The sequence below is a fragment of the Tachysurus vachellii genome, chromosome 1, assembly GCF_030014155.1.
Source record: "Tachysurus vachellii isolate PV-2020 chromosome 1, HZAU_Pvac_v1, whole genome shotgun sequence".
Lineage (NCBI taxonomy): Eukaryota > Metazoa > Chordata > Actinopteri > Siluriformes > Bagridae > Tachysurus > Tachysurus vachellii.
This window is the reverse complement of record NC_083460.1, coordinates 26,503,019-26,527,080: the sequence shown is the minus strand read 5'-3', so window position 1 is coordinate 26,527,080 and position 24,062 is coordinate 26,503,019. Positions and strand designations below refer to the sequence as shown.

Sequence of the window (24,062 nt, the reverse complement as noted above, 5' to 3'; positions counted from 1 at the left end):
ACCTATGTGGCCAAGTCTGAAGGTTGTTTCTGACCACAAACGCAGTCCAGAAAACTGATCTCTAATTCACCAGGGGGTGTCTTGTAGTGTACTTTTACGTGAACTTGGGTGCAGGGTTGCACTATGTGTGAAACGATCAAATATCATTAATGGGTCAAAGGATCCCGTTACTTGCTGTTTCATGTTTCACAGTGGTGGGGGAAAGACATGTGGTCTACAGAGGAGAGAGGAAGTCTCTAGATATAATGAATGAAGAAGGCTTTTAAAGGCAGGAGATTGTGTATAGCTGAATATTTTTGGATAAGCTAGCAATTTTGGTTGAGCAAAAAAAATGTTTTAAATAATTTAATTAAATAAATCCTGAGTCAGATAACAGATGCTTTACACAGAATATTACAGAGTTGCCGCCTCAGTTCCAGGGTCTGGGGATCAGTCCTGGGCTGGGGGTTTTGTCTGTGTGGAGATTTGCACATTCTCACATGTCCCAAATGGCTTTTCTGGTTTCTTTCCACCTCCCACAAGTATGTGTGTGTGGCGTGTGTGTGCCTGTACATGTACGTGTACATATTGTCCTGTAATTCAAAGGCATCTGATATAAGGTGTATTTCCACAGTGTTCCCTGGGATAAGCTCTGGATCCACCAAATAAAACAGATACTGAAGATAAATTAATTACACACTGTACAAAACATGATGCACAAAACTGCACAATTAAGAAATGGTATAACTCTTAAATAATAATTTATATATAATATATAAATAATAATAATAATAATAATAATAATAATAATAATAATAATAATAATAATAATAATAATAATAAATAATATTAAGTTCAGACAGAATTCACATACGTGGCCCGAAACCGTCATAAATACAAACAGTTTTGAGTCAAGTGTGAAAAAAGGAATTTAAAAACGAAGCACTAGCAAAAATTCTGCTCTCAACATACAAAAGACACAGCTGAGAGCACAATATAAACACAACACAGATATGGATTTAAGCTGCAGTTTGTCTTTATTACCACTTGGATTGGCTTTGAAAAAGATTTACATTAGTTGTACAAATGCAGCCTGTATAAGCAGATAATAGGGCAAAGGTTACTGGACAGTGCTGCTGGCAATAGGCCAGAGTAGCTTATACATCAAATCCTCTCACCATGTGTACATTAAAATAATTTAGAACTCCACTGACACAGGTTTCTTACTCATGAAGCAGCTATCATGCTCCAGTACATAATGCTATTTTAAGTGTTTGAGTGGACTATCCATAACAGTGACCAGACTAAGTGCATACGGAGAAGACGACAGTGTGAAATGTCAGGGTGGCACAGGGCCTCTTGCACTCAGCCACTCTGTGCAGCTCACATTCTGATTAAATTAGCAGAACATGGGACTGTGTTAATCCATGTTGACCCAGGATTAGCAAGGAAGTGTGTGTGGGTAGATGTGTGTGGGCAGGTGAGTGGGTGGCGGATAACGAGCGCATCTCGAGAGCAAATATTGTGAACTAACCAGTATTTCTAAACTACAAAAGGAGCTTTATATTAAGGTTTCCTGTAAGCCAGTAGAGTTGTAATGACACACAAAGTTTGTGGAAACTTTTGTATCACCATCAAATATCAATCATGAATCTCTTAGCAATTTTAAATGTCTTTTGTTTTCATGACTCAGCAGGTACAATTACACTTTCAGCCACAAAGTACCCTAAAATATGATTTATTCGTTGATTCACAATTTCTATGTGTAATAAATCTGTTTCTAATTTAACTAACAGCATTGCAATATGTTTGTGGTCTTTACTTAATCCCCATTGTTAACTTTTTTCTAGTCTGATATACATGCAACCCTGGCTCAAAAAAAAAATTAAATCTGTATAAAGGCCAAATTCCATCAGCTTTGTGTATTAACCTCCTCTTCAGGAGCTTATAAAAACCAAATACTTAGCTTGATGCATATGTTCTCTTATACAATCCTTTATGATTCAAGGTCGAATCATGAAAAAGACAACAGTGGTGGACTGACAGATATGTGGGCTGTCAAATTTCTTTGACTTGAAGCAGACTGGGAGAATTATTTTGATAGATAGGAATGCTGTTCACCCACATATAAGCGTACACCCATGCACAGCCTACACATTTCAAAGAAATACCAAGTACACAGGTGTGAAATGTACCATTTGAGTATGTTTATTAACTGAACACCTCGTCTCATGTATTTGACAGGGTTAAAAATGATATTTTATTTGTAATAAATAATAAAATAGTTTATAATAAAATTAATTAATTAAATAAAGACAAGTATTATTAAGCATCAGCAATCAGGTCTGCGCTGAACTCTGCGTTTGCGATGACCCATTAGTTGCTCAGGAGCTCTCGGTTGCACTATTATAAATTATTGTTGTAGAAATGACATTATTTACTTTTAAATCATTTCCTGTCCAGTGTCACCCAAATGAGGATGGGTTCCCTTCTGAGCCTGGTTCCTCTCGAGGTTTCTTCCCTTATATTATCTTCATCATATCATCTCAGGGAGTTGCTCATTCGGCATAGAGATATATAGTATTTTCAATTTTAAGTTAATATCTTTTTAATTAATTTTAAACTTTAATTGTATATATTCATTTATTTATTTTTATCCTTGTTTCTTCTTCTTCTTCTTCTTCTTCTTCTTCTTCTTCTTCTTCTTATATATTTATTTCTTTTTTTCCCCCTATCTCTTCTGTTTCGAAAGCTGCTTTGAGACAATGAAAATTGGTAAAAGTGCTATACAAATAAATTGAATTGAAATTATTAGGGATGTATCCAAAAAAAAAAAAGTCATCATTCATCCTGAACAGTGTGTTCAAAATGGACACAAATACAGATATAAATAAGAGATGCACTATTCTATGCTTGTGTGTATTTTTCCCCCACAGGGCATCTGGTGGAGACATCATCAAAGAATTTTATTATTAACATTAGACCTGCAGCCTTTCCCGAGAACACATAGGTGTGAGATGTGAATACACCCTGGATGGGATGCCAGTCTAATGCAGGGCACTATATACACACTTAGGATCAATTTATTGGAGCCAATCCACAAAACAGCATGTTTTAATAAGGTGAAAGAAAACCCGGGGCACCCAGAGAAAATCCACCTGGACACAAACAAGCAAACAAACACTAACCTGAGCACAGGATCAGATCATGGTCCCTGGAGTTGTTTAATTAAATACATTGGTTAACTAACTTTATTTCAAGCAAAATGAATGCAAATCCAAACAATCGATTGATTTGAATTTTTAAACAAATGAAGTCATTAGAAAACCTTGCCTCAGCTAAACTGTTATTAACCCTGATGGCATAATATCGATTTTATAATATTTCGCATAGGGCGTCATCCCAGTTACACATAGCATTACGATGCTGTGTGTAGGACAACGTGCACTATTGTTGATTTTTACCTGGAAGTGTATTTGCTCTGACTAAGTTGAATGATATAATACAGCAAAAATAAAAACTATTAATAAGGAAACAGTACACATTGTTCAGATACAATTTTTTTGAATAAAAAACATGAACATGTTTATCTAAAATAATCATATACAGTCTTACCAGCACTATGCACATTGCCAGTGTCAGTGTTGTGCTCAGAATGATTCACAGTCCAAATGATATCTATGCACTGGTGGTCCAGTCCTTTGAGGGTTGCAACCAGTGCCTCCTGGGACTTGGATTTCTAAGAACATTTAGGTGTTTGTAATTAACTGGCTGATAAAAAGTTATTTGTATAGTCTTAGCCTGAAGGGCAGGGCACTTTTTGCTAAATTATTATGAGTACTGTGTTTATTTCTTACATGAAATAATCAGCCAGTACAGAAATATGGAATAAGGTCGTGTGTCTTGAATGCAATGGAAGTAACAACAAACTGTTGTGTTCTTCAGAAGATGGTGATGACTCTAATACGACTCTTTATTTTGGGATTTTGGGGAATTCAAGTCGATTGGCAACAACTTTCATGTGGACTGAAGTCTGACTGAAATTTATATTTAAACGATCATTCGATATATATTTATATCACGAAGAATACATACGCACGCAAACACAATGATAAACAAAGATAAGCAACTGTTTACGGTTGTGTTCTTGTGTATCCAGGCAATGCTTTGCCTCACCGGTTGCTTGGATTTGCTGGTTTTTTTTTTTTTTCGTGCTCTGTCGTCATTACCGGTGGCTCCTTCCTCTTAAGGCGGCTTTATTTTCTTCGTAGTTTCGGATTTCAAATGAAAAGACGAGTGCGCTTTTTATTAGGAAGTACAGTAATATGCTTCTTATTTCAAGTTGTTGTAATTCTTCAGACATGTTTAGGAATGTAATTTCTTTTCTTACGCCATACTTTAAGTGGTCCACCTTAAAACACTCGCTGACATTGCAGCAGTTGCAGGTTCTTCTCCGCCCACTGTAGTAGTAGTGGCGTTGTTTTCCCACCTGTATTCAGGCAATCTCCACCCCTTGCGCTGAACTCTTTCACCAAGTAGAGGCGGGGTTTATCGGAATACGGGTTGGATTAAAAGTTTGATAGGTTGTGTAGTAATCGGTCTTCCCTCAACCCAGGACCTTATAAATAGACTCAAATAAGCGCAAAGTAGTCACGTCGGAACAGGACCGGAATACCGGTGTCTACTGCTACTTCTTTAAAAGGACTATAACGGCTCTTACACAGCTCATAGGTTTCGGAGGCTGAATTATAAAATCACGCACGTTTTATTGGATATATAACTATATAGGCTATAAGACTGTGGATTAGTGCATATTACTAACACAGATCCCACCCAATACATGCCGAAACCGAGGGACCTTCAGGAATCGCGGAGATTTGAGGTTTTCGCCACTATAATCGGTAAGTTTAACATCTGGTGTTAACATCTGGACGCACATCTGGACCCTGGTGTTATATTCACGCGTCTGAACTCGATACTGTGCTGAAAATCCTGATTACAGGATTACACATCCAGGATGTCGAGTTTGTTGGGAAGAAAAATGGAATGGGATCCTGATCTGGTGATGTTAGTGCCAGGAAGATCCAAGATTAGGATCATTTGAGCTTGAGTTATTCAGGCACTGGTACCAAACTGTACCACAAAGGTACAGAAAGGGTTTACTGTCTATCTTTACTGTCTATCTTTTACCTAATAAAACGAATGTGGCTTACTATTAAGCTACATGCTACATCAGGTGTCAATAATAATCATAATAATCATAATAATAACCTACTCCAACAATGTTCGTATCTGTGACGTAAACACTCTAATTTTAATATGACGAAGGTGTGTAGTTTTTGTTTGTTCAGATGGTTTATCCGACCTCAATGCATGGATAGACGCTGTGACCACTGTATATGGTTTATATTTAGTAGTGTGTGTGTGGTTATTAACAAAATATGGCTGAAGCTCCAAACACTTTATTTGCCGACACTGCATAGAGTAGCAAATAAGAATGGCTTCCACTGCATTTGTAGTGCACTATATGTTCAATAGAAAGGTATTTGGGATTGAAAGCTGAATTATTTATGCCTTTGCTCACCACTGGTAGGCGATCGAGTATCTATTTTGGTTTCGTGGAAACTCAGACACTACAGGACCCCTATATCTATATCTATGTAGTCATATATATGTGTCTGTGTTTCCCATCATAGCTGATATGACTGGAGCGCTGAGCATCTCTATAACGTTGGATTAATAGAGTTGGACTGTTGGTTTTTTTTGGATCTAAATTATTATAGCCTTTTAATGTCTTAAATAGTCGTTTCTTGACTTAGAATTTTATGACTTAGAAAGTAATATGTAGAAGTGAAAGTTTATATATATATATATATATATATATATATATATATATATATATATATATATATATATATATATATATATGAGAGAGAGAGTGACGTCATATATGAGTGACGTCAGCAGTCGTTTTGAGTTCTCTGCTTGAGTTATAAATGAATAGGATTAATAAATAATATGAACGATCATTGCAATATTTGTACCATAATTTATATAATTATTGGACAAACGATGGCTCTCGTTACAGGTGTAATCTATACGAGATTAGCATATGCTAATGACTATACGATATTAGCATATGCTAATGATTCAATCATAAAACAGCTAAAACTGAAACTACTCAGTTAACCTGTTACAACCAATAAGCAGTAGGGTGGGTTACATTTATTTTGGCACGATACCTTATGTTAATGGCTATGAATAGCACCGAAACGAGGTTGTGCCGGGTCTCTTTTTGTTTTCGCAGCAGTTTAACTGTTATGAATGGCTTTAGAAACGCAGAGTGGGCGGGAACTCGTGCGTTGCTAAGGAGATTAAGCCTCGCCCACTTTAGCCAGGATTCGTCTTCAATGAGTCAAAAAAAGACGTTGGGCAGAGGAAGAGGGCGGGGCGTGTTGGGCACGTCGGTGTAGATTTCTCGTCATGATTGGTTGAACCGGCTGACGTATTACGTTAGGACCGCCTATGGTAGGTCGGTGTAACCGTAGCCCGGCGGTTCAGCACAGAGGACCACAGCGCAGAAAGCCGAGGCTCCGTCTGACGCGAGGAGCGGTCTGCAGGCGTCGAGGGTAATTTAACGGTTTTTACGTTTCGTCTGCAGAAAACTGTTCAGTCTGTATATCGACATAACAGAGGAATAAATAAACGCGTCTTGTGTGTGCAGGGATTTTTCCGTGTGTTTGAGTACAACCGTTTAAATCCCCTCAGCGTCCCCTCTTTAAAGCGCCGGAGCCCCTCTCACGGACCTCACGTAGGATTTAACCGTTTCCGCGTCCCAACACCTTTCTGGGAATATATTAGCGCTTGGTTTGTGTCGGGACTAAACAAATAATAAGGAAGAAAAGCAGTGGAAAAAGTCCACGGAACCGTCTGACCGCTTTCTGTTCTGCACGCGTCGCAGGCTCTCGAATGGACCCGCAGCCGAGCGCGCCCCCGATGAACCTGCACATCCACTCCACCACGGGCACGCGCTTTGAGCTCTGCCTCCCCGCAGAGGAGACCGTGGAGGGGCTCAAGAGGAGGCTGTCTCAGAGGCTCAAGGTGCCCAAAGAGAGACTTGCACTGCTTCACAAAGAGACGTGAGTATTGCTGATTCTGCCTAATAATAATAATAATAATTCTGCCTAATAATAATAATAATAACCATCCTTAATCTAGTATGTCCAAGAGGTCAGTAGGTCAGCTGGGATCTTACATGTCATAGATTAGATTCTTAAGTTAATTCTATTTAGTTAATAATAACAATAATAACATGTGCTTTTATAATTTTAGAATTTTTCTGGCAAAATGTTTAACATTCTGTCGGATTAGTATTGCAGGAGCATCTCAAACTGACCATGTACTGGGACATGTATTGCATTAATAGAAGTTATTGAATTGCTGACATCTGAGAAAAGCCCCTTTAATAGGTTTCTGCTTATAATTTTAGTCGTTTGAAAGTACAACCAAGACAATGCAGGTGTACTACAGAGACTCACAATGTGTTAAATATTCGTCCATAATGTTGGGAATAAAAAGGAGGGAGGGTGATGTTAATTTCGGCGAGCTTCTCAGACCGCCTAACAATAACACAAAGGTGGTAGAATTGGGAGGGGAAAGAAAGAGAGCCTCTTTGTCACTTGCAAATGACCCCTAACAGTTGCATTGTTTTCACCTTGAATTGGGTCAATTTAACAGCCTCTATGGGTAATCACCACCAAATTACATCATTCTTTAAAACCAAGGCAGTGCTTTTGGCTTCGCCCTGGCTTAGGTGCCTCTGGGCAAAGTCCTATGTCCCTTTTGTTCAGCAAGAGGCAACATTTAGCACATGTGTGTACGGGTGAATTAGCAATGTGAGGTTGCCCTTCTGCATTGCCTACTGATCAAGGCTGAGTTAGATGAATTGTGGTTAAAGTATCAACCATAACTTTCAAACCTTGTCATTGGTTTTATTTTGGTTTTGTAGCCATGAAGCATGACGGCAAATACCCAGCAAGAACCTGAATATATTTGAATGAGTAACTTGTTGATAAACTTGCATCATAGTTTGATGGAGCTTTCTGTCATAAATTACATCCGATGTATCATTGTCCAGTAATGACATGAATAGAGGTTTGTTTTATTTTCATGTTGTTCTAGTAAAATGAGTAAGCTAATGTGTGTCTGTGTACTTTCCAGGCGCCTGAGTTCAGGGAAGCTTCAGGACTTGGGCATTACAGATGGGAGCAAGTTAACTCTTGTTCCAACAGTTGAAGCAGGTCTAATGGTAAATGAATGCTAGGCATTTTCACACCAATTTTTAATTTTGTGCAAATGAGTGCACATACAATGAATGACTCCTACTTGTGTTTCTTTTAAGTCTCAAGCATCAAGACCTGAGCAGTCAGTAATGCAGGCTTTGGAGAGTCTGACTGAAACACAGGTAAGCATTACATATGTATCTTATATGTGGTTGTTAATGTGTTTGCAATCCTAAATGGGAGTAGGGGGGTTGCTTCTTTGTTGTCTGGCATGAGTCAGAGAAAGGTAGGGCTGAAGTTAAGGACATTTTACTCTGCGACCTCCACATGCTTAGTATGCATATTTTAAGAAACACCCTTTAGTTTCCTGGCAACATGGCAGTGCTAAGACAAGCCCAGACAGGCTCTATGTAGCACCCACTTGAGAAAGACTTGGATCTCTGTAACAGCCATATGCTTCAAGGGTCAATTTACTATATAGAAATCAGCATTTATAGGCATTATTATTTTATTATTTCTATATACAATACTGCAAAACTGCATTACTGCATTAGTTCAAAATCCATTAGTGCATTTTAGGGCTGGACTGTGTAGACATCCTGTTTGTCATTGTGTTGAGCAAATGATTGGCAGTTTGTTGTCACGTGCGATGTTGCTGAAATACAGTCTGTCTTCAGCAGGCTTTTAATATTTTCTCTGAAGATCCTGGCTTTGCCAAAATGAAGAGCTGATGTTAGATTGTAGTGTTGTGAGAGCATCAAGTTTATCAGTAAAAGGAGGAACAAGGAGGTGTATGTTGGGGTTTGACTAGCGACTGCACCATTCCTTTCATGCTGCACACCTTCTCACAGCAGCTACGGCTGTTTCTTATGGCCATGAAAAGCAGCTGTGCTTCAACTTCAATAAAGTAGCACAAGCCTCGTGGATATATTCTCCACTGATAAAATTGTACAAAGGTCTTTATTTTATTTTATTTTTTTAGAAAAGCCAGATATAAATATATAGTGGTTGCATACACTTTTTATGACTGCATGAATGTAAGCATCTGGTGCAAATAGTGTCTGATTAAAAGAAAAATAACCACCAGGACACTTTTGGTCACCTAATTTCAGTTCAAAGCAGCATTCAGTTTCACAATGCAGTTCTGGATTAAATCTACCCACCCAATATATGGTGTGTGCGTGCGTGCGCACACATAATCAGATCAGGTTATGTGCTTGGAAACGTGCTTACAGTTAGAGATACAGTAGACAGGGTTGCCTTACAGTGTCAGGATTCCAAGGCTTTCAGCCACAGGACACTAAGGCAGCTTCCTGAGAATGATCTATATTTGCATTCCATGTAATCAGATAGTGTACTTTATGGAAAAGGAAGACTGCCAATTATTGGAATAGTCCTTTCCCTTGTTACTCCAGCCCTGTAATTTGAGGTTGTGGCGGTTTTTCATGTCTCATTGACATTTTGAGGTTTTCTCCCCTCTAACCAGTGTTAAATAGAAGGAAAAGGGAATCTGGACTAAAATATGCAGTACATCATTTTAAATGAATTCAGTCTAGCACTTCCATCCATAAGCATTTTCTTCACTTAATATAACCACACAGTCAGTTTACAGGAACCAAAAAATAAAATGGTTTTATCAAGATATCTGATTTAATATGGTTGACATTAGGTGTCACAGACCCTATGCTGAAATAATGATCATCCTGCCCATCTCCTTTATTCTCGGAGCAGATTTCCTAATCATAAACCGCTATCAGAGATATCAACACCATTCAGAGCATCTCCAGAAGAAACCAGAACATTCACCATCGTGTCTGAAAGCGGACAGATGCAAATAGTAATATCTTACAATATAGGGCAGGTCACCCTTACTGTCCCAATTCTTGTCAATCCCACCAAGCCCAAAGACGAATAAGCACAGGCTGAGAAATGGCTTCTCTAAACACATCACATGGTACCTAGTGGAGTTCATATGAAATTACCACAAAGGACAGTGGTGACTCAGAACACTGCATGTTGGCTGGAGATAAAAATAGAGAGCTGGACACAAAGGCTTCTTGCAACACAGTCTTCCTCAGTTGTATTGAGATTAAAATTACAGAACCATCATCAAAAATGTGAACATTTACATTGTGTAGTATATAGAATGACTCGATTATTTGGTTTGCAAACCATGCTTTTAATTCAAAGAATTTGACTGGCATCGTCATTCTTTTAAATCATTGGTAATATACTGGAATTGAAAAAAGAATGCAAAATTTTCTCATGGCATTCAAAATCATCTTGTCATTTGGATGGAAAAAATGTGCCAGAAATACAGCCGTGCCTCACTATTCTAGATGTCAAATTAAAGTCTCTTATAGCAGTGTCTCTCACCCATCTTGAGCCAATTCCATTTGACTCAGAAGGTGTTGAGCCTTCACAGTGCATATTTCTGATCAGAAGGCAGAACACGGGGGAGGGAGAAAGAGGGAAAGAGAGGACGCAGCAGGAGTACCACGCAAAGTCAAAGTGGATTGCTCCTTTGTAGCCCTTGAAAAACCTCAAAGCGATTTGATTGTTGGCTTCAGATGAGATATAGAAACGAAAGGGGGATGAGAGAAGCTATTGCAGGCAGCCCATCAGACATGCCACTCTGGATTTTGTAATCATTCAGCTGATCAAATCCAGCTGTCACCCCCTGTTTTGACCCAATTGCAAACCATAACACCACCACCACCACCACCACCTCCTCACCCAACCCCCCTCAGTTAGATCTTGAACAGGTCAGCATCCCCTCAGTCAGTTCTTTTGAAGGTGGCCTTTTTTGCAGGATTTTGATAATGCAAGCTATTGATTGCTTTACAGACCCTTGTTATTTCATCCTGAACCTCTGGGTATGTTTGTGTATCAAGAGAAATCTGGAGCAATCAAAACCTGCATGTCGATGCTAGACTTTAATAAGCTGTTATTGTACTTTCTTCCCCCACCTAGTCCTATGACAGGATGCTGTAACTTTGTGTTTGACCCGTCATTATATGGACCATAAAAATGGAGCCTTTGTTTTATATTTAAGCTCTAGTGTTCTGTGCTGTGTAAAAGATTACCCTGATGCAACACTGCTAGCAGCTGAAATTGAGAAAGGGAGGAAAACGAAGGGTCCTAGTCTGGTTATCACTGAATATTTCATCAGCTCTCTCATCAGCATCTCGACTCTGCTGCCACCCTGCCCCCACCACCTCAACTCGGTGCCTCTCCCCCATCCAGGCCACTTTCCTCTCTCCTTTTCTGTCCTTTCACTGCATATCAACGTTGGCCCACTGCAGCACATAATGCTGCTGAAATGTGATGAAAGGTAGACAAAATATGGTAGCTCTAGTCTCTTAAATGTAAACTATGTTTCACGTAAGTAATTCACTGATTTGAATTAAATAGATTTGATCTTCATTGTATCCAGACTAAAGTCCAACGAGGGCTAGAGACAGGATTGGTGCTCAGTTTGAAGGTCAAATGACTTCAAAGATTCTTGAGAATATGCCATTATAGCCTAATAAGAGATCTGATCAGAAACACAGAGTTAATGTCCTTTAAAACAAAGAGGTATGTTTGAATGGAAATGAGATCATTTTGAATAAATATATATATATATATATATATAAAATGTGTGTATGTGTATATATATGTATATATATATATATATATATATATATATATATATATATATATATATATATATATATATATATATATATACATATATATACACACACATACAGTGTGTGTGTGTTTGTGTGTGTATATATATAATGGAGGATGACTGTGACATGGTAGCTGACTAAGGTTATTTTACAATTTTTATTGCACACTCTCCATAATAGCCTTCTAATATGTTTTAGTTCCTTTTTTCCATTCCTTGGTGTCTACTCTTCATGTGGAAAAAAACATCTGTGTCCTTTGGTGGTTTTAATATCCGGGTACATAACAGTTAAAAAACTAAAACAATTGCTCCATTGTGTACATTTGTTGTTAATGTAAGAGAAGCATGTGGTAGGTGAGGTACTGACAGTCTATTTGTGTTGTGCTAAATGTCTCTGCCATCTGCAGCTTGTACTCACCTCTTAGGACCACTTTTGCTAGTTGCTCTGTTAGTGCACTCTCTTATTATGTGGGTAGCATTGATAGCTGGCATATGAGTCAGTGAGACTCTTTGGCTCATTCAGGACTGATCTGTAAGGTAATGTGGAGTCTGGCAGTCCAACTTGCAGACAAACAGTCCCAAAACATGCAGCTCCTTGTGGGTTTTGAACCACAGCCTCCATGATGTAGTCACACGGTTGAAGTGGAGGCCCTCTGCCTCTCACCTCATAAGCTGTTATTCACACAGCTATTGCAGGGGCTTCTTTAAAGTGCCTGAACTGTGTAGGTTGATGCAAGTTACGATTACTGTTTGCCTGTCAGCTGTCAATCAGTGCACGCGTACTCCCTACCCACCACCCAAGGTGACTCATTAATGACCTTTGCATGGAGTTTCCCACATATTTCAAGCTTCAAAGTTATACAGACTAATGTGAAAAATATTAGTCATTTCAAGTAATGAAGCTTTAGTAATTATGTAGATGTAATCATATACTGCACTTCCAGATTTGTAGGCATTGATGAATGACAATGAGCTTTGGAAAGGTCCAGAAAAGGGTCATTTAGCTGTCATGTGTGTATTGTTGATGGAAAAATAGTACAACAAAACCGGCGAGGGAGGAACACAATGGTGGGGAGACCCCGGTGAAAAGGTTAACAGCAGGTCAACCAAACAAGCCTGATGGAAAGATTTTTATACAATTTGTGCAAAGCTGTAGTTCATCTAAAAACATCATGTTCTTTTGATGTAAACACTGTTTGTATATCCCAAAATTAAATGGTTGTTTATTTTTCTGTAACATTTTCTGATATTGTGAGTTCTGAGTGGTTTTTCTTTTTTGCAGTGCAAACCAGGATTAATGAACCATCTGGCTGTAATCTCTAAAGAGCAGAATCCCAGGGTCCTTTTAATAAAGCTGTAGTTTGCTGTTATAAGTCTTTCTTAAAATAATGCCTAATAGGAATCCAAGTAATTAAGAAAAAGAAACTCTAGTTACCCAAACCATTTAACTTGTAAGCGGCAGCGGTTACAGAGGCATTATACGTTTTAAGATGGGACCATGGGGAGGTTAGACGAATACATAAAGAGCCACGTCCAGACAAGCCCAGTGTATTCCTCTTCCAGATTTGTAGGGGTCAATGCCCCCAGGCTTGGATCTGTTTTCCTTTCTGGGCACTCCTCAAATGGGCAAGGTTTCCACTTCCACTCTGAGCCCTCAAACAATTGTCCATTATGTGGCTGCTAGGCAAGTGGGTCTGCATCCTGTTTCTGTAGTGGAATTTTAAGGCCCAAGGCCAGACAGAAGTTGGTCCTTTGTGGGTATATTGAATGGTAGAGTTCAGCAATGAGGGAGTGTTTGTGTGTGTCAGAGTGCATGAACTTTAACATAATTGCAGTTTATTGCCTTAAACAATGTGTGCAATTTTGCTTTCATTGAGCCTTTTTGCCAAAATCACTTGACCTGAGTGTACATTGGGACATTCCTAAATCCTCCCTTTTCTCCCCCTACTCATTTCCTGCTTATAGGTCAGCGACTTCCTGTCTGGTCGCTCTCCTCTGACTCTGGCCCTGCGTGTGGGTGATCACATGATGTTTGTCCAGCTGCAGTTGGCAGCACAGCATTCGGGCAACCAGCAGTCGCAACATCGGCATCTAGTCACACGTAGTAGCTCTGATGGCACAACAGGACATTCAGCAGGTGCTGCAGCTATTACTGGCACTCAGAGCCGACTATCTCTCAATCCTCACCAACACACACACCCACACCATTCGCAAACACTTCCACCGAGCCCTGTAAGCCCTACACCATTTCCTTCTTCCCCATCTGGCCACTCTATGCCCCCTATGTATCCCGCCTCAACGTCCAGGCACTGCAGTACCACACCCCGCACATCGCATCTCCCAGAAGGCATCTTCCGTTCACAGCAACCCTTGCTGGCTTGTCAAAGCGCTGCTAGCAGCTCTAGCTCTACTGGCCCCTGTCCAGAGGTGAGTCAATCCATCCAAATCCTAATATGGATTATTAACTTAACCTACCAGCAGAATTTTGACTATTTTACTCATGTGCTCTGTAGGGAAACTGCACCACAAAGGCTACAGGCAACTGCAGCACACCGTCTCGTTCCCGTAAACCAGGTGCTATTATTGAAAGCTTCGTCAACCATGCTCCAGGAGTCTTCTCTGGAACATTTTCAGGTACAAAACCCCCACAACAGTTGCTGTACATGTCAATTAGCTTTTTCTGTTTTTCATTTTAGCACTTAACCTTTTTCTTTCCTCCTGCCCCTGTAGGCACTTTGCATCCAAACTGCCAGGATAGCAGTGGGCGGCCGCGGCGTGACATCAGCACCATTTTGCAGATCTTGAATGACCTCCTGAGTGCCACACGCCATTACCAGGGCATGCCTGCCTCTCTCACACAGCTCCGTTACCAGACACAGTGTGGCGGTGTGGCATCTCCGGTGCCCTCGCCTCCACCTTCACCTCCATCCACAGCCGAGATTGCCAGCATATCCTCTAAAGCTACCTCTGTACCATCTGTGAGCCAGGCACCTCTCCACCCACTGGTGCAGTGCCAGAGCCAAGTTCGAATGTGCAAACCTCCTGGTGAGTAACATCACCTTAACATTGTATATGTCACTTCTAATATACTGATGAGAAATGGAGTGTGGCACTGTATAATGAAACCGAGTGTGATACTGAAACATAGTGTTGGTGGTGCTGTAGAAAATGGAGAAGTAGTAAGGGAGTAGAGTGAGATGAAGACTGTGCTGTCTAGGGATTCCACTGCCTTTCTCAGCAGGCTTGTTCTGTCAGGCATCAGTGGTTGCATTCTGGCAGTAGCAGCACGTCTGGCTTTGTCTCTGTGTGCCGATGGTGTCAGCTTTCCTCTTGGAGAAAATGAATGGGGGAGGGTGGTTGAGGGAGATAGTCAGCTAAGATAGATTTCACTGTCGTGTGTCAGGTAGATAGAAGGGGCTGAGCTTTTGGATGAAGAAATGGTCTACATTAATGATAGCCTGTTTAGCATAACACTGTGCCGAATGTATACCATTATCAGAGAAATTCTATGATTTTTTTGCAACAAAACTCTTTTGGAGGGGGTTGTGAGTCTTCACTTCCGCTAAGATAATACAGAGCTTATCTGTGTGTGCTCTGTGCACTCACCCCCTGCTTCCATCATCAGCCTTTCTTTGTTCCACTCCCACATTTCCAGTCAATGGGCCTTCCTACTGTTTCCACTCTGGCAGGCCAAGCACTTGGGCTCCATCTGTAAAAACCATCCATGCACTGCGAGCCAGGCCTCCTCAATGACGCCTTGTTTTTTCTTTTTTGGCCTTTAAATAGAGAGATTTATACAAGAAACATGAGCTCTGAGAGAATGCTCATTGTATTCAGTGGTCGGTAGGAGGGGGGAATGTACCAAGGGCCCATTCATAAAAATCGTTTATATCCGGGCAGCGAATGCCTACCAACTAATTGGTGCTTCCTGCATGCTTCAGTACAGTGCTGCCAACTGTCTGTTTATTAATTATTGTTATCTTTGTCTTAGGAGAGACACAGAAAACAGGTGCTTTTAGCACCTCTTAACTGACATGCTTTACAACCTGTAACCAAGTCAGCCATGTGGGGACACCTCAGTTTGTTCAATGGCTTCTGGATAAATCTGTCTCTTGATTCTCTGTAGCTACTTCTTCTGTCTGTGTATCAATAAAGAAAGCAACGTATATCCCTACCACCCCCATCCCCTGAGCCTAGATTCGATCTTTGAGTATACTTGCCATGAAGGGGCCTTTCAATGGGGGTTAAAGTAGATACTGAACCCCAGGGGGGGGAAGGTTACCCATGGAGAGAGCTTTTTCGAATGGTGACTGAAGTCCTTGGCTCAGTGGGGTCACTGTGCTCCCTGCCCAGCATAGGCCTTCCCTTCTTTTTCACTAGTGTACCTAAATAGCTCAACAGATCAACTGGTCTGTCCCATTCAAGTGGCATAGAAATGGAGGACGGAAAAGAAAGTAGAAAAAGTAACTGAAGAAATAAACAGTCAAAGGACAAAAGAAAGAAAGAGTGAAAGCTTGACGATTAACACAACAATTTAGCCCCTATATTCCTTGGCTGCGAAGTTCAACAGAGGGATTAAAAGGGGGATCAAATTGAGTCTGAAAAAGCATAGAGTGTGCAGGGGGTTGGGGAGGAATGCTTTCTTCTCCCCTCCCTATCTGTCAGCTCAGGTTAGTTTAGTTTGTGTTCGGGAAGGCTGGGTGGAGTTGCTCTTCAGAGAAAGAGTGAGAGAGTGCAAAAGAGAGGGAAAATAGGGCGGGGACCACTCAAATTCCTCAAGTCACTCCTTTAATCCACCCAAAAGCAAATGCTGCCGGCTCCTGTGTACATTCCAGAGCACGTGAAATGTCACAATCTCGGCTTTCTTTGTCCTCAGCCTTCCCTTGTTTAAACAGAGCTGTGGCTTGTCTCTCCCAGTGACTTGCTTGCCACTTTTGCAGATTTCTTTCTGCTCCATCGAGTGCCCCAGGCCTCTTTCTCGGTCACTATGGAGCTCTGACCTACCCGCCACTCAATAATTCATTCCCTGGTGCAGCTCTGCCAATGGTAAGTGTATAAGAAGCCCCCCAGGCTGCCTTTTTGCTGCTGTGAGGCTGTAACTGAGCTCGACTGTTGGGCAGGGTTGTATAGAACCGCTGTGTAATGCCCTTTATTGCTCCCGATATGCAAATAACAGTTATTTTAGATGCTGGCTCCCTGTAGGGTCGTTGATGGCATCACATCCAAGAGGGGACGAAGATGGAGGGGCTGGCTGCTCCCCTGGTTAATGCTCCAGATGGTCGAGCACAATGGCCATCCTCTGCAGTGTAGCCCGTCTGAGCTTGTGTTCACCCTGAAGCAGAGCTGGCTAGTCTCCCAGCTCTCTAGAAACATGCTGCAGCTGGAAAATTGAACAACAGCACCCTCTGATTCTGGAATACAGCTGGGTATAGCAATTAATAGGACATGAGTATGTGCCTAGTCTATAGGATTTTTTATTTGTTGTCAAGAAACAAAGATGTCAGTTCTCATTTGCCTACCCCTGATTTGCTCCTGCGTAACTCAGAAATCCCGACAAGACCCAATAATGTTCAGGTTTCATATTTTTTGATCTCTCTGTTCCCTGATCACACTAGCCAATCTGTGAGCTCATATAAATATCAGAGGGCAGTTTAGTGCATTCAGCTGTTCTTTAATGTTGCATGAGCAGCAGTTAAAACTCTTTAGTGGTTGGCTCCATGTCATAGAAGAGTAAAGGATTAGCTAGTGGGAATTAACAATACTACACTGGATTAAAACAGAGGTATGCACCATTAAAAAAAAATATGTATTATAATGACATGCCATCAGATCATCTAGGACTTGGTGAAACAGCATTTTGCACCAGTACTGCTAAGGAATCTCCTTTTGATGGAACCTGTAGCATTCAGCTTCAAGGGTATAAAGGTTTTTGTAAGAATAGAAAAAAAAACAACAATGCATTACAATGCATTGATTACTGGGCCTGCTCAATTATAGTAGTATGGACTACTTCACAAGGCAAGGCTCACAACAACCCCTTAATTCTTCCATAACTGACCAAATGCCCACAACTTGCTTCACTGCTCTCTCTCTCTCTCTCTGTCTGTCTGTCTCTCCGCCCCTCTTTCTTTCTCCACCCCTCCTCTCTCTCTCTCTCTCTCTCTCTCTCTCTCTCTCTCTCCCTCCCTCTTTCTCACTCACACACACTCGCTCTGTTCGTGTGTGTGTTTCTCACTTTCTCCTTCTCCACCCTCCCCCTTCCTTCTCTTTCCATTTTCATTCTCCCCTTACATCTGCATGTGGGCCTGGGCTAAATCCTCCTCCCTCAATACAGCGATCAATACATTCTCATGCATCAGCCTCTTTTCCCAGATACACAAAGCAAAGTCTGTTCTTTTTTTAAAATGCTGTACTGCTTTTTAAGAAAAACAATGTTGTCACACTGCTTAAAAAAAAGCAAAAATATTCCAAGAGGCTGGAAAATATTGCAGCTAAAATCCACAGAATTTCTGTCCCTCAGATACCCCTGTTCTGGGGGAGGGTTGTGGGTGTAAGTGGGGGTTGGGAATGGAGAAGAAGGCCAGGTGTATATGTCATGTTTGGGCTGAACAGCTGCACAACATGAAGGTTGTGCTGTTTTGTCCTCTCGTCTTCCCCCTCTTATGCAGGATTTGGGCCGCAAACCCTTGGGTGCATTGCATGTGATTGAGGACACTGCAGCATGCATTTCACATGGAAACAACACAGCTTCAGCTTAGGGTCTCATGGGAGGGGGCTAGCATGGGGAGGGTGAGCATGGAGAAGATGGAATTCTGTTTACTCAGGCTCTTGTCTCCCTCATCAGTGTCCTCCTCTGTTCACTCATGATTGCTAAAGGCAAAAGAAATCTCCATTCCTTTTCTGCCCCAAGTCCCAAGTGCACATATACATGCAGTATGCCGGGGTCTCCGTAAAGGAAGGAGCTTTAAAAGCATGAACCACTGAAGGAAAGAGGGCATTTTCACTGCACTCTCCTGCCTTTGTTCTCAATGTATCCCTGCTTTTACTCCCAGCCCCCACCCCTGACGCCTGGCCTTTCTCCCTGAGGCTCTCGCTTCATCTCTCCCTCTCTGCACTCATGTCAGGAAGCACTGCAGGATGGCTCCCAGCCACAGCCTAATAATAACCCCCACTGCCATAAACAGAGACTAGAGACCCCCAACAGGCCACTGCTTTCAGCACGCAAGCATGCCGAGGGCATGTTAGCAAGCGAACAAGCATGCAGGTTAAGTCCATCTTCTTTTCACATTTCCCTAAGCGAGCAGCCATATGTTTGTGCCAGGTTCTTGCCTTTCAGGAGGGCATCAGTGCCTCCATTGGCCATATGTGTGGAAACGATGCTGAATCTTATAAAGGAAAAACAAAAAAGCTTGGCATGGTTTCCTTGTGTCCTTCGATTTCATTGTATATGCAGCACATTGCATGTTTAATGTCATGGTCCATTCTGCTATTGAGCTTCTACATTGTGTTTTCCCCCCCCTTTTAACTCAAGCACATGCAAAAGTATATAAGCTTTTTTCCCATCCCTGGTACCCTGATCATCAGAACTATGAAGGTGAGGGTTGCTGCCCTACATTTATTTGTGTGCGTGTGTGCGTGTGTGTGTGTGAGTCTTTGTTTATATCTTGAATGAATATCAATTCATCAGACAAGGCAGGTGATTTTTTTTTTAGTAATATTCCCACCACACAAAGAACAGAAAGTCTCCTTTCATTTTAATACTGGCTAGAGAAACAGATGGATTTGGGCAGCAACGCTTCCCCATTCCACAGAGGTATAATGCCAGAATGTGGGCCTCCCTGTAGTCCCCCTGTTTTTCGAAAAGCAGATGGGGGGTGTCTCTTTACTCAGGGGGAGTTGGGGCGAGTGATCACTCGTTCAATGAGCTTAGGCTAGGAAAAGGAAGGGGGGACTGGTCTACTTCGCTTACAATTTCCATTCGCTTGCATTTTCTATTGAAAGCCAATAGCCGTGTCCTCGCCTGGAGATGGATTGCCGCACTAGAGCTAAGGTTTAATCAATAGGTCTTTTTAATTTGCCATCGATCCATGTTAAAAGCTACTGCTGCTGCTGCTGCGGGTGTGTGTGTATGTGTGGAGTACCCAATGAAAGATGGTCTGTGCTTTGGGTTATTGACATTCTAGCCTGTTATTTCATTATTTAATTCTGGAAGAGATCCTAATGGAGCTAGCTAATAGATTGTGGTTGCTTTTTCCCTTCCATCCTTCTGAATATATTTATAAATGAAATTAAAGCTGAGCAGGATAGTGTGGTCTGACGCTTGTAGCAGCAAAAACCCCAGGGTTTTCTGTACCAACAGGCACACCAACAAGAAAAATGCATTTAGAGAAGCTCCAGTGATGGGAACTGATAAGCAATAGAATATATTTGCATGCGAATGAAACACTAGTGACACTTTTTTCCTGGTGACTTTTACTGGATCTGCTGCTCAGTTTTGTCCTTGGAAACATCAAGGTCATGTTCTTCTGAACGTTGCACGATAAGAGTGTCAGAAAAGCCACACACTTAAACACTTTGCTGATATAAGATACTGCAGGCTAATGCAAGTTTGTGCATTAGAGTCTTAAACAGATTGTTTGTCTTTCTAAGAACATTAGCCTAATCACTCAAGCTGAATTCTGCTTATATTGAGCTAGTTATACATGTATTCAGAGAGCTGAAGCTTCACTCCCTAAACCGTGAACAGTCACACAATGAGTTTCACTCCATATCAGAGTTCTAACAAAAATTGCAATGCAATGCTACTTATAGTTGGAACCTGGCTCTAATTTCCTCTCTGTTCCCTCTGCAGGTGACCGACTTAGGCAGACAGAGAACCGAGCAACACGCTGTAAGGTGGAGCGACTGCAGCTGCTTATGCAGCAGAAGCGTCTAAGGCGGAAGGCTCGGAGGGACTCTCGTGCTCCCTACCAGTGGCTCCCCAACCGCAAGGCTGGACGCAGCAACAGCAACAGCAGCATGTCTAGCGAAGGCTCACTCGACCTGGACTTTGACGACTCTGTATGGAAACCTGACGTCAAGGCCGACATGAAGTCCGAGTTCATCATGGCCTGAAACAACCATGTCTTAACTGAGAAGCTGCGGTGGAGTTAGCTTTTTTGTACAGGAACAGGAATAATATGAGACTGTAAGGCTGGTGTTGACTGAGGAAAAACCCCAAAAGCATCGTATGCTTCCCTTTAAACAGACTTGTTTCACAAAGGAAGTTAAACTGACCTTTACCATGTATCCCTGTCAGTCTATGATTACAAAAATGGACTGAAAAACCTGACACAAGAAGTAAAAGCAAGAAAGGAGCATAGCAGACTACAATGGTGTAGGGTATTTTCATTTTTTATCTCCCTTCCCCAGGAGAACACAGGGATGGAAATCCATCCAGGGCAAATGCAGCTATCACAAAAAAGAAAACCTATCAAGAAAACCCATGTTTTTTTTCTGTTTCTTTCTTTCTTTCTTTCTTTCTTTCTTTCTTTCTTTTTTCCCCGTTCCCACAGGGGCATTCACAATTTATGAGCCATGAAGCAGATCTTGAATGGGGATGATTTTTTGTTTATGCTTTTATTACTATTAATCAATTTACTGTTTTGAAACAAATATGTAGCATTACCCACATAGCATTCAGGTTTCTAATCTTACGGATGAGGAGGTTTTATTTCAGATATCTTTTGATTTTGAAATGGTACAGCTTGGTGTAGTGACTGCCACAAATTGTAAAGACAGCCAGATTTCATCTTCAAAAAAGTTCCGTTCGAAGCTGACATATTTACCTGACATATAGGCTATTTACCTAAGCAGCCAGAGTTACTTTTCCAGTGCATTTACCACAGAAGTGTCCAGAAAAATTGTCTCTCTGTACTCGTGAGAAAATTAACATATCCTCAAAGCATTTGAGCCCATCCTTCCACATGAGAAGTCTCCTGTCTTGTCTATGTGATGGTAGTCTCTTGAGAAAACCTTTTGCAAATTGCTCTTAAGTGATGGCCTACTTAAATTACCCTTGTTTAAGCCCCTCATTCTGTCTTGTTAGATGGAGAAAGAGGAGAACAATAGGCCTACAGCTGCCATCTTCCCCTGCTCAATAGTGCCTCATGGGTAGATGCACTAACATCCAATTAGGCCTTCCACAGACCCCCAGGTCTTTACTTTGCATGCAATTGTGTGAATTAGGCTAATTTCATTATTATTTGTTTTTTTTTGTAAAAAAAAAAAAATATATCTATATATATATAATGCAGGAACACAGGTGCTTAAAAAGAAAAATGCATGAATGAATTTGTATTTAAAAAAAACAAAGGAATTTGCTTGGGATTTGCTTAAAAGAAATGGCGTTACATATCAGTGACGAACCAAACCCCAGGGCAGGACTCTTTTGGTTGTTTCACATTGTTCATGGATCATTCCCAGACTGATGAGCTTGGAGCAAATGAACATTTTTAGCAACCCAGCAAAAACGAGCCTCTAAACAGGAGCCACAATGATGTTGGACCAGCATCTACTCCTACTGACTCGAGACTATAGTCAAAAATTAAAAAAAAAAAAAGTGAAAAGAAGACCGTGATTGCACTCACTGAGTTTGCAATGAGATTACCTGCCTGAATTGAACCTAGTCTCTTTTTTTTTTCCCTTTTTTTTTCAAGTGGCCTTAACTTTCACAGACATACACTTAGGGACTAGGGGATTAGATGGGGATTTTTTTTGCTGTTGTTGCTGTCTTTTTTGTGTGTGTATGTGCATTTTTGTCAAAACATAATTTCCTCCAGTTATTTGGGCAACTCTCATTTCTTGAAGGTGGAGGCTCTAATATGTAAAGGCTTCTGTGCCTTAAAAATTGCCCTTTGGTAAAGGAGGGGGGAGAAAGCAGGTCCATCAGCAATGAAATCATGAGCTCTGGTTGAATTATATAATTATTTTTTTTTTCCTCAAATGTTCAGCACTACCTGGAAGTAATGGCAATGGCTTCAAATTTTATTAGTGTGCTCCATTCTTTGTTGTAAAAATCAAGTCCTTTAAGCCCTAATCTGTCCTACCACCAAGAAGCTAAAAAGCAACAAATTTATAAATGAAAGGAAAAGGGAAAAAAAAACTCTCAAAATAGTAATAATAAGGAAGGTACAGCTGTAGTGCTGCAGCAACAAAGTGCCCTGACTCCTAATGGATGTGTCCTTTAAGGACAAGTTACTACATGCACTTCCTTCCTCCTCACACTTCATAGGACAAAATGTCCCATTCAAAAGCATTTTAATTTCCATATCTTTATCAAATATACTCTGTGTGCGCCTCACCTATATGTGAAATGACGAAAAAAGAAGAAAAAAAAATTGAGCTAGGCTTGAGAGTGGGCTGTCAAAGGGGACAGGACTGGGGAGGGGGGCATTTCTAAACAGTTTGTTGAAGTTCACATCATTTGAGTTGCCTGTTCTTTCTTGTAGCCAACAATTAAAGATAACAAGAGTCAAAAATACAATGTTCTAGCTATAGGCCGGTGTAGCACATGTGTGACTGTATTAATTTATAAAAACCAAAATGGTAACTGTGAATTATGTATTTCTTTGTGCAGTTTTTTTTTTAAGTGGGAGAAGGCGAAACAGGGCATGTGCCCTGATTTGTTTTTGTGGAATATAATGGAAATAATCAAGTTTAAAAACAACAACAAAAGAAAGTATCTAAATATATTTTTTTCTTAAGCAATACATTTCAGTGTGACTTGTGATAGGACATTTTCTTTTTTTAGGTAATAAATTGAAAGAAAGCACCTTTATGGTCTGTGTCTTTAATTGTCCCGATTATATTATGTTTAGAACGTAAAATAGTGTCCAGCAGAATCACAAGCTTAAGTTAGGCAGGCTAGTCAAGATGATCATCAAGCAAAAGCCATATTACGGAAGAGTAAGTGCAAGGAGTTAGTACAGCAACAAGCATGGTTCAAGCTAAAGTATTTACTTACTTACTTATTTAATATTGCTTATTTAAGGAACGGACATTTTTAGAATCGAGGTTCTACGAGAGTGGAGTTATGATTTTAAGCTCCATATAGAATGTATGTATAAAATCATATAAATTTATAT

General features: G+C 40.7%; 1 protein-coding gene across 4 annotated transcripts; it reads left to right on the top strand.

Moving 5' to 3' along the window:
• The first annotated feature begins 4,597 nt into the window (after window positions 1-4,597).
• midn (midnolin) lies at window positions 4,598-23,749 on the top strand. Of its 4 annotated transcripts, none has more exons than XM_060880236.1 (8): window positions 4,598-4,880; window positions 6,941-7,118; window positions 8,200-8,287; window positions 8,381-8,443; window positions 13,903-14,364; window positions 14,451-14,571; window positions 14,668-14,982; window positions 20,789-23,749. In XM_060880236.1, exons 1-8 carry the CDS (start codon window positions 4,820-4,822, stop codon window positions 21,049-21,051), a joined length of 1,551 nt encoding a protein of 516 aa, XP_060736219.1. In that variant the 5' UTR covers window positions 4,598-4,819; the 3' UTR covers window positions 21,052-23,749. The 4 variants fall into 4 exon arrangements, with proteins under 4 accessions (XP_060736219.1, XP_060736244.1, XP_060736237.1 ...); XM_060880261.1 differs by lacking the exon at window positions 4,598-4,880 and adding an exon at window positions 5,107-5,125; XM_060880254.1 differs by lacking the exon at window positions 4,598-4,880 and adding an exon at window positions 6,277-6,608.
• Window positions 23,750-24,062: the final 313 nt, after the last annotated feature.